The sequence below is a fragment of the Sorex araneus genome, chromosome 5 (genome assembly GCF_027595985.1).
Source record: "Sorex araneus isolate mSorAra2 chromosome 5, mSorAra2.pri, whole genome shotgun sequence".
In the NCBI taxonomy this organism is placed as follows: Eukaryota; Metazoa; Chordata; class Mammalia; order Eulipotyphla; family Soricidae; genus Sorex; species Sorex araneus.
The window spans coordinates 5,991,100-6,002,157 of NC_073306.1; the positions used below are offsets into that span (position 1 = coordinate 5,991,100).

General features: G+C 48.9%; 1 protein-coding gene across 1 annotated transcript; it reads left to right on the plus strand.

Annotated features, from left to right (window-relative positions):
* Nucleotides 1–6,040: 6,040 nt before the first annotated feature.
* On the plus strand, nt 6,041–10,558 carry LOC101537637 (PRAME family member 12-like). The gene is made up of 3 exons (XM_004607267.2): nt 6,041–6,348; nt 8,241–8,807; nt 9,925–10,558. The coding sequence occupies exons 1-3, from the start codon at nt 6,041–6,043 to the stop codon at nt 10,556–10,558; spliced, it is 1,509 nt and encodes a 502-aa protein (XP_004607324.2).
* Nucleotides 10,559–11,058: the final 500 nt, after the last annotated feature.

The following is an 11,058-nucleotide window of genomic DNA, read 5'->3' on the forward strand; positions in this document are numbered from 1 at the left end:
CTCAGGAATTACTCCTGGAAGTGCTCAGGGGACCATATGGGATGCTGGGGATCAAACCTGGGTTGGCCACATGCAAGGCAAATGCCCTACCCGCTGTGCTATCGCTCCAGCCCCAATAAAGAACATTAAAATAGTAATTTGAAGAATATTTTCTGTGCATATTGAAGGTATGTCTGTTTATAACAGGTATATTATACATCAGATGCACACATACACAAAAACCCTAAAATGTTAAGTATGCACGTGAAGTTGAATGTTTTCAAATAAATGCACTTGAATTTTCGCAGCAGTTCCCTTTTTGTTTGCTTTGGTTTGGGGGCCATGCTCAGTGGTGCTCAGGGCTTACTCCTGGCCCTGCACTCAGGGATCACCTAGTGGGCTTGGAGGACCAGATGGGATCAAATCCGGGTCAGCCATGTGCAGGAAAGCATCCCCTCCATTGCAGTACTGCTCCAGCCCCAGCAGTGTGGAGGGGAGGGGCGCTTGCTCCTAAGACAAGTGCTCCCCTTACCTTAAATTCAGTACCGTCACTCTGGCCGCAGCAGTGCTTCTTGCCATAACATGAGACAATTGCAGATAGAAAGAGGGAATCGCCTAACATATAATTCTCTTTTACATTAGGAAATTAAGAGAATTTCCTAATATGTTTCAGTGTAGAGGCTGGGGAGATGGTATGGGGGTAAGAGGCTTGCCTTGTGTATGGCGAGCCCTCACTTGATTCCTGGCACTGTCTATGAATCCCTGAGCACAAAGCCAGGAGTAACTCCTGAGCATAGTGGGATATAGCCTAAAAGGAAAGAAAAAGATGAAGAGAAACTGAGCCAAAGAAAACTTATTAGACTTTTTTTTTTCTTTTCGGGTCAGACCCGGCGATGCTCAGGGGTTACCCCTGGCTCTGCACTCAAGAATCACTCCTGGCGGTGCTCGGGGGACCACAGGGGATGCTGGGAATCAAACCTGGCTCGGGTGTGTGCAAGGCAAACACTCTACCCACTGTGCTATGGCTCCAGCCCCAGACATTGTTTTTCTTGCTCACCTTTTCTTTGGAGCCTAAAGATAAGACCTCAGTTTACCCTTCCTCAAGTCTAACCCTCACTTGATTTAGGTTTGCAGTAATATTTTGCAGTAATATGAGAGTGTGTTTCAGGGACCAGCGAATGAGGAATTTTTTTTTTTTTTTTTTGCTTTTTGGGTCACACCCAGCGATGCTCAGGGGTTACTCCTGGCTTTGCACTCAGGAATTACTCTTGGCAGTGTTTGGAGGACCATATGCGATGCTGGGGATCGAACCCGGGTCGGCCACGTGCAAGGCAAACGCCCTACCCGCTGTGCTATCACTCCGGCCCCAGAATTTTTTTTTTTTTGTTCCTCTGATACCCACTGGACAGAAGCCTACCCTTCCTAAAGATGTGCTTCTCTTTTCTCTCTATCTGTAAAATAGAAAGGTTAGCTCCAGCAAACCTCACAAACCACAGTTACTTTTAAAATATTTTCATGATTTTGTTTTATTGCATTTTAAAACTTTTTAAAAATTGATGGAAGCTCTGAAATTTACAATATTGCTAACCACAGTTTCAGCGTCATACTCCCCACCAATGCACCCATCTCCCTCCCTCATGGAAATATGACCCTTCCTTTTTTTTTTTTTTTTTTTTTGCTTTTTGGGTCACACCCGGCGATGCACAGGGGTTACTCCTGGCTCTACACTCAGGAATTATCCCTGGCGGTGCTCAGGGGACTAAATGGGATGCTGGGAATCGAATCTGGGTCGGCCGCGTGCAAGGCAAACGCCCTCCCCGCTGTGCTATCACTCCAGCCCCTGGACCCTTCCTTTGAACACCGCTTCCCCAGGATCAGTTGTGTGGATCAGTTCCCCACTGCATTTGGTCCTTTGTGTGAATATTTGCTGTGAATATTTCTTCAAAACGCTTATTCCAGCCTTGTGATTAGAAGCCGTTCTCTCTGCAGTGAGGTGTCTCGGTTAAGTTACCTCAGCACTGATGACTCACATTTCCCAAACAGTCGAGCTTGAGCATTTGTCAGGTGCTCTTGGACATTTGCGTGTCTTCTTAGAAGTGTCTATTCAGGTCCGTTGTCCAATTTACTAACAATAGAATTTTTCATATAATACTTGAAAGCTCTGGCTAAATTAAGTTTATTAAAATCTAGTGGTTTAGGGCCGGGAGGTAGTACTGCAGGGAAGGCGGTTGCCGTGCACAGGCTGGGTTGGTACCCAGCACCCCACACGGTCCCCGAGCCTGCCTGAAGTGATCCCTGAGGTGAAGAATGAACCTGAGTAAAACTGGGGATGGTCAGGACTGACTTTTCATTTTATGCATGGAACCGTATTTCCCAGAGAACCTAGGCGGTGGGTTTCAAGCCCTGTGCACTGCATGTCAAGCGAGTCACAGATGCAGCTGGATGGCAGCTTGGGGCTGGCGCAGTCCTTTGGCAGCGACACCCTTCAGTTTTAGTCTGATCTCCCATCACATTCTTTTCTTCTTTTTTATTTTTTTTCTTTTGGGGTCACACCTGGCAATGCACAGGGGTTACTCCTCACTCTGCACTCAGGAATTACTCCTGGTGGTGCTCAGGGGGCCATATGGGATGCTGGGAATCAAACCTGGGTCGGCCACTTGCAAGGCAAATGCCCTACCCACTGTGCTATCGCTCCAGCCCCTTAAATTTTTTTCGATGAATCACCGTGAGATACAGTTACAGACTTACAAAACTTACAAACTTTCGTGATTACGTTTCAGTCATATAATGATCGAGTACCCACCCCTCCACCAGTGACCATTCTCCACCACCAATGTTCCCATCATCCCTCCCACCACCCCCACCCCATTCCCCTCCTGCCTCCGTGGCAGGCACATTCCCTTTTACTCTCTCTCCTTTTGGATGTTTTGGTTTGCAATACGGGTTCTAAGCGGCCATCATGTTCCATCACATATTTTCTGGGGAGACTGAGGTGCGTGCTATGACCAATTGTTCCCACCATATTTTCATTGATTGTTTTCTTAGCTGGTATCAGAAAGATTTGGATTTTTCCTTGCAACACCCAAGCGCTTTCACCCCCTCGATTTGTAAACTTAACAAGTGAAGCAGGAAATAGTTCTTTCATTACCCCGCCTTCATTCTTTCTCTTTGCTGCATGGACGTTGATCCAATCAATGGGCCTGAACGTAAGAAAATGCTAATTTGAATAATCTGATGGGATAATGTATCCACCCAACTCTCCTGCCTTCCTATTGGAGGAAAACATATGTAAAGTAGAAGGTGGGTTTCGAACCCTTGCTAAAAGCTGCAGGGTCCAAAGAAGAGAGGCATAACTTTCCAGCTCCTGAGTCTTCCAGAACATCCAAGAGCTTCCCAACCTTCACAGCTGGTAAGTTTCTTGCTCCTCAGCGGAGGATTTTCTCCTTAAACCGAGGGCACTCCCCCTTAAACCTGAATTCTGGAATGGGGTGTTAGGCATCCATTTTCCTGGGTTTCCTGGGTTCCCCCCCCTTATCTTTTTTAGACAGATGAATTTCAGCCTTGGCTTTTTCTCCTAAGCACAATCTTGTATTTGCCCCTAAATACTCTGATTTGTCACTGATACTGTGTGACTGACATCCGTTATTCGTTGATTTACTTGAGCAGGCACCAGTAATGTCTCTATTCCTCCCAGACCTGAAATTTTTAGCAGCCTCTCCTTACTCGTCTTCCCCAATGATTTGAGGCTCTTTCAGGGTCAGGGGAATAAGACCTATCATTACTGTTTATGGCATATCAAATATGCCATGGGTAGCTTGCCAGGTTCTGCCCATGCGGGCAGGATACTCTTGATATTTTGCCAGGCTCTCTGAGAGGTATATATATATATGTACATATATATATATATATATATATACATACATATATATATATGGAGCACCCTGAGTGAAAACAGCCTGGCGCGGAGTTTAATAATAAAAGGGTGATTTAAAAAAATAGCCAACCCGTAAAAGTATCTGGAGCTCTGATTAGCATTATTTGAAATAGTTGCTTGGTCATATTAATCATACTCTGATTTGAATGTTGGGTTATTTCACTTTTGTTTGTTTGTTTCTTTCTTTTTGGGTCACACCCGGCAATGCACAGGGGTTACCTCCTGGCTTTGCACTCAGAAATTAAGACTCCTGGCGGTGCTCAGGGGACCATAAGGAATGCTGGGAATCGAACCTGGGTCAGCCATGTGCAAGGCAAACACTTTACCTGTTATGCTATTGCTCCAGCCCCCAGGTTATTTCACTCTTAAGTATCTAGTGAAAGCAGAAAATTTTAAATGAATAGCATGCAATCTCTTGGGGTTTTATTTCTTGGATTTTTACTTGTTCTTTTGTCTTGATTAATTTCTGTTTTGTTTTGTCAAGCTGGGGGGTGCTCAGGGCTTACTCCTGGCTCTGTGCTTAGGGACCATGTCTGGTGGGCTTGGGGGACCCTACGGGATGCCAGAGATTGAACCTGGGTCTGCCGCATGCAAGGCAAGCTCCCTACCCGCTGAACTATCGCTCCAGCCCCTTTGTTGGCATTTTAAATATTTAAGCTACAGTTTTAAATATTTAATCTATAGTTTGTAGAGTCATAGTTAAGGTTTGTGATTTTTCTCAAGACTTTTATTTTATTTTATTTATATATTTTTGCGTTTTTGGGTTGCACCTGGCAATGCACAGGGATTACTCCTAGCTCTGCACTCAGGAATAACTCCTGGTGGTGCTCAGGGGACCATATGGGATGCTGGGAATCGAACCCTGATCGGCTGCATGCAAGGCAAACGCACTACCCGCTGTAGTAGTGCTCCAGCCCCTCAAGACTTTATTTTATACAAAAGTTTGCATTAAGGAAATATGATGATTTTAGAGGACAGTTTGTGTTTTGGATGTGGATAATCTCTTGCCCTGAGCTCCTTTTTATTATTCTGTTTTTGTTTGGGAGCCAAACCCAGCAGTGCTCGGCGTTCACTCCTGACTGTGCTCGGGAATCCGCCTGGTGGGGCTCTGGGGACCTTATGGGGTTCCCGGGATTAAAAAACGGGTAGTGCAAGGCAAATACCCTCCCTGCTGCACTATTGCTTCTGCTCTGGCCCCAAACTGCTGCTTCAAGTCTAATATTAATATCTGAGAGACAGAGCTTAGAAATCTCAGCACATCTCTGTTTGCCACATCTGTCAGATTCTCTGCGCTGCGTCCCTGGCTTCTCCGGATTCGTGTTGCAATTGGGAAGATGAAAGACCTTCTAAAGGTCTTTCAAGTCACCCTCTTCCTCTTCCCTTTCTGCTTTTTTCTGATCTTTTCCAGCTGGTCGCGCTAGGAAGCAAAGCTCTGCTGGGTCACAGGATCCTGGGGTCCCTTTATTTTGCTCGGAAAAAAAAGGTCCTGCAAGGGTCTGGAGCAATAGCACAGCATAGCACGCCTTGCACTCGGCCCACCCAGGGTCGACTCCCAGCATCCCATATAGTCTCCAGAGCACCACCAGGAGTGGTTCCTGAGGCAGAGCCAGGAGTAACCTCGGTGCATCACTGGGTGTGACCCAAAAAGCAAAAAAAGGGGGGGCCCTGCAATTCCTCTACAGGGTGCCACAGTTTTCCCACCTTCCCCCCTACTAGTCATGGGAACTCAGCCAACATAGGAAGACTGCAGATGGATCTTGGATGTCTTTCTTCCCTGGTGCTAGTGGGGTGCTTGTCCTGCCAGTCCCTGTGTGGGACTGGGCTCGATGGAGACCCTTCCCACAGAGCCAGGGCAGTGACAAGGCACAGGGAGTTCCTTTGACCAAGGCGGGGGATAGAGGCTGCGAGTCAGCTCACGCTTGGCTTGCAAACGACCCCAGGCGCAGGGCTGAAGCGACAGCACAGTGAGCAAGGTGCTGGTGACCGACCTAGGTTTGATCCCCAGCACCCGTATGGTACCCTGAGCCCTGAGCGCAGAGCCAGGAGTAAGCACTGCCAGGTGTGGCCCCTAAACTAACAAACCAAAAAGCGACACCAGATGCCTGGATGTTTCCATAGGATCCCAAGATGTACAGACACGGGACATGCACCTGGAATCCCAGCTCTCTCCAGGACCTGGCGCGGCAGTGCCTGCTGAAGGACTCTGAGATGTCCATCGCTGACCTGGAAGACATCCCCATGGAGCTCTTCCCACGGCTGCTCCTGGATGCAGTCTCTTTCCTGTCTCTTAAGACTCTGAAGGGCTTAGTGCTTACCTGGCCCTTTCCTGTCTTACCCTTGGGGATTTATGTCCACCAATCCAATCCTGTGACCTCTTATTTTAAAGCGCTGATGGATGGACTTGATGCTTTGCTGGCCCAGAAGGTTCGACACAGGTAAGGCTGTATCAGGTAACCTGGGAGAGACAGGGTTCGTAGGTTGACTGGGTCAGGGGAGTAAGACTGGGCCTCTCTGATGCCAACGTGCCAGCAGTGAGCACACACTGAGAGAAGTTTTCCAGAAGTTCCTGGAAAGCTTAGGAGGTGTCTGAAAGAATCTGTGCTTGCCCAACCCCACTGACACAAACAAGCACTAGAAATTGAGACAAAGATGATGGAAAAGAAAAGGAGATAGAGGAACCAGAGGGAGGAAGTGGGTGGGGACAGCTGAGGTGTGAGTTCAGAAAGCTGGGCACAGGGCATGCGATCGGTGGCCGAGAGCCACCTCCCCAGGCCAGCCAAAGGCGACAGGTGGGTAAACAAAGGAATGGGGGCATGGGGGAATAGAGGAACAGGGGCCACAGGCTGGTTGGCCAATAAGCTGGTAATTGGGACCGTTTATTTCTCCTTTTCTTTTTCTCTCTCCTCCTCCTCTCCTACAGCGTCCGTTATTGCTCCTTTCCCCCTCCTTGCAGCATAGTTATATAGAAATTGTGCCGGCTGGGGGCGCACATGAGTGGGGTTGAACATTATCATAACAATAGCACTGCAGCACTGTCGTCCCATTGCTCATCAATTTGCTCGAGCGGGCACCAGTAACATCTCTATTGTGAGACTTGTTACTCTTTTTGGCATATCGAATACACCACAGGTAGCTTGCCAGGCTCTGCCGTGTGGGTGGGGTATTCTCCGGTAGCTTGCCGGGCTCTCGGAGAGCAACAGAGGAATCGAACCCAGGTCGACCGCATGCAGGGCAAACGCCCTCCCCGCTGTGCTGTCGCTCCAAAGCCCTTCCTTCTGGGGAAGTTCTTCAAGGAGATGAATTCAAGGGCAAAATCTCATCTGGGGGTTCAGCACTCCAGGTTCCTAGGAGATGCACCCAGGATTCCATCGAAAGGGCATATTGCTTTCTTCTTTCCATAGCTACTAATTAAATTTAAAAATCGATTGAATACTAATATTTCTAGTTATTTTGTATGAACACAGTAAGAGATGTATTGAGCTTCAAGGGTGGTTCTCCCTGGAGACAGCTCGCTATGTATCCCAGACTGCAGTCCTCAGGCCAGATATGTCTTTCCTAACCCCAGCAGGGTCCTGATTCAGTTACTTCTTTTTGGGATGTGACAGAGTTTGTTCCATGACCGTGCTCTTAACATTATTCTTAGCTTGCCCCTTGTGGATGCCAGGGTAGCTCACAGTTTGCCCTGGGTCCATCCTTGTTCGTTGCTGGGACCCTCTTTTGGGGGGTTGTTAGGAAGTAAGGGCAACTGAAACTTAAGTCAAGTAAAAATGATGGATGCCCAGGAATAATTATTATTCGGAGTCAATTAACTCCCATGTTACAAAAGCATAGCATTAAGCATAGCATTAACTGTGCTCCTGTATCTATACATAAAAGACATTGCTAGGGGCTGGAGTGATAGCACAGTGGGTAGGGCGTTTGCCTTGCACGCAGCCGACCTGGGTTCGATTCCCAGCTTCCCATATGGTCCCCCAGCACGGCCAAGAGTAATTCCTGAGTGTAGAGCCAGGAGTAACCCCTGTGCATCGCTGGGTGTGACTCGAAAAGCAAAAAAATTAAAGAATAATAAAAAAAAATTAAAAAGACATTGCTAAACTATGCAAAGGACAGTAAGGAAAGAGGAAAGACATATAGGACTATTACTGCCTGATGGAATTGGGTGTGCCTCAGGAGCACTGTTGAGGGAGTAACTCAATAAACCTAAGCTCCTTGCAGGAGGAGCAAGGACAACCCAATGTTATGCAATACCTGAGGGCTGTGATATGAAAGCGGCGAAGAACCCGGTTGTCTGAGAGTGTGTTCCCCAATGTCCCATTTTGCCCAACAGGCGGTGCAAACTGCAAGTGGTGGATTTTCGTCCCATCAGTGAGAAATTCTGGCATCGCTGGTGTGGGATCCCTCTCAAGAGCAGCGCTTACGGGAAGGAGCCGGTGGACCGCGGGGATTCGAGAAAGCACACCTCCGCTTCCTTGGAGGTGGTCTTGGACATTACTTTTGGCTTTGCTGTCCTCCCGAAGCAAGTCACCTACATCCTTAACTGGGTGAGGGAGAGAAAGGGGGTCCACCTGTGCTGTAAGAAGATGACCTTGTATGAAGAGCCCGTGCCCGCCTCGCTGCTGAGCGTGATTACACCCGAGTGCGTCCAGGAGCTGGCGGTGTTTTCCACCTGGACGCTGGGCACCATGAAATGGTTTGCTCCTTTCACGCTTCTTCTGGGCCAGATGAGCAATCTGCAGAGACTCGTCTTCTTCACCAGGCTCGGACCCCAGGAGCCGCAGGACCAGAAACTGTACGGATCCCTGCTGGCCTCTCAGCTGCCCAGGCTGCAGAGCCTGCGAGAGCTTCGTGTGGAGTGCCCCTTCTTCCTCAGGGGCCACGTGGGCCAGATTCTCAGGTGAGGCGCGCAGACTCTGCACGGAGGCTTCGCGCAGGGCCCCCGAGTAGGAGCTGTGTGGGGAGGGTGGCTTGGGAATGCTCAGGAGGCAGAGGCAGAAGATGATTTGGGAGAGGGCTGGAGCGATCGCACAGCGGGGAGGGAGTTTGCCTTGCACGTGGCCGACCTGAGTTCAATTCCCAGTATCCCATAGGGTCCCCCGACCACCGCCAGGAGTAATTCCTGAGTGCAGAGCCAGGAGTAACCCCTGTGCATCGCCAGGTGTGACCCAAAAAAAACAAAACAAAAAAAAGATTTGGGAGGAGAACTAAGGGAAACGAAACCCCCTAGCTGAGGCGAGCACTTCCAAAGGGCAGCGCTGTACTCCGTTGCATTGGAGAATGAGCCAGGCTCAGGTTTGTCGGGCATGTCCAAGCATGAGGATGTGGGAGAGGCTCGTGATCAGAAGTGGTGAGAGAGGAGTGACCAGACAAGGATGCACTGGTGGAGGTAGCCACGTGGCACGGCGCCTTTTTGAGGCTCCACTGACAGGGCCTGTATCATGTTGCGCTTTCAGCCTCTCTTAGTTTTGAGTGTGAATTGTCTAAGTCAAGGTTTTCTACCTTTATTATTTATTTATTTTGCTTTTTTCAAGCCCTGGCGATGCAGAGGGCTTACTCCTAGCTCTGCACTCAGGAATTACTCCTGGCAGTGCTCTGGGGACCATATGGGATGCTGGGAATCGAACCCGGGTCGGCTGCATGCAAGGCAAACTCCCTACCTGCTGTGCTATCGCTCTAGCCCTGGTTTTCTAAAAAAAAAACTAACACAGACCAGGTATTAAAATTCATTGCTTAGACCAGTCTACGCCAACTTGATTGGTCTGGCATTTTGGTCCTGTCTCCCATTATTCTAATCTATGATGTCCACATTGGTTGGGGGACCGTGAGCTTGACCAGTCAGGCACCCTTGAGAGTGGAAAAGCTCAGCTTCCAGTGAGACTGAGGTGCTCGGGGTTCACCTTCATTCAGATGATGGTCAAAATGCCTTTGACCTTGGGAAGGTCAGTCTGCTCCTCCCGTGAGGTGCATCTTCGGGCGTGATCCTGTTCCTCAGAGCTAACTTTCTCTTTCCCCAGGTGCCTGACCAGGTCTCTGGAGACTTTGTGCATCACGGAGTGTCCGCTCCCAGAACCAGACTTGACACATCTGTGCCAGTGCCCCAACCTCACCCAGCTGAAGGAACTGTGTCTTCGAGGCGTCCCACTGTGCTCTGTTGGGGAGTCCCTCCCAAATCTGCTGGAGAACTGTGCTTCCACCCTGCAGGACCTGGACTTAGGGGTGTGCGAGCTCCTGGACGCCCACCTAGAGGCCATCCTGCCTGTGCTGAAACTCTGTTCCCAGCTCAGGATCCTGAATCTCCGTGGGAACCTCATGTCCAAGGGCACCCTGGTCCTGATGCTGCGCCAACTGGCCGGGCTGCCCCACCTAATGCTCGAGGTGTATCCGGCCTCGCAGGAGAGCTACAGTGCTTCGAAGATGCTCCACCAAAGGACCTTTGATCTGCTTTGTGCAGAGCTGGGGGAGGTTCTCAGGGATCTTGGAAAGCCCAGGAAGATTTCCATCATCACCCACTACTCGTGTCTTCTCTGTGGCCTGAAGACCATCTATAAGTCGGAGCCCTTTATAAAGGGCGGATATAGACCTGAATGTCTTATCAAACATATTTCATTTGGGCTCGTGGAAAGCGAAACCAATGACTCTGCATTCTAAAGGGAACCAGAGCCCAGGTGTCTGATGTGGACTCAGTGTCCCGGGCTAGGAAAGGGGCGCTGTCCGGGGAACCTTGACTAGGCTAGCTACCTTTGTCCTCCAGGTGAAAATCTGAATTCTGTAGGGAATTCTGCTTCCAACTGCAAATTTGGAAGTGTTTCTGGGGGCAACTGATTTTTTAGTTTGTTATTATTATTTTTTTTTGCCACTCCTGGTTGTGCTCAGGAATCCCTCCTGACAGTGCTCAGGGGACTGTCTACAGTGCCAGGGATGAAACCTGGGTGGCATGGAAGGCAAGTGCTCTACCCACTGTACTCTATCTGCCCCCAGAGAGATTTAGAGATATGTAAAATCCTGGCTTTAAACCCAAGTTTCTAAGAATAAACGGTTGAGTAAAAAGACTGGTATGCAGACTTCATGAAATTGTACTCAGTTTAAATAAAAAACTGAAAAAACCTAAATCATGTGATTTGCCTCTATGTGGATAGAAGTAGAGGGTG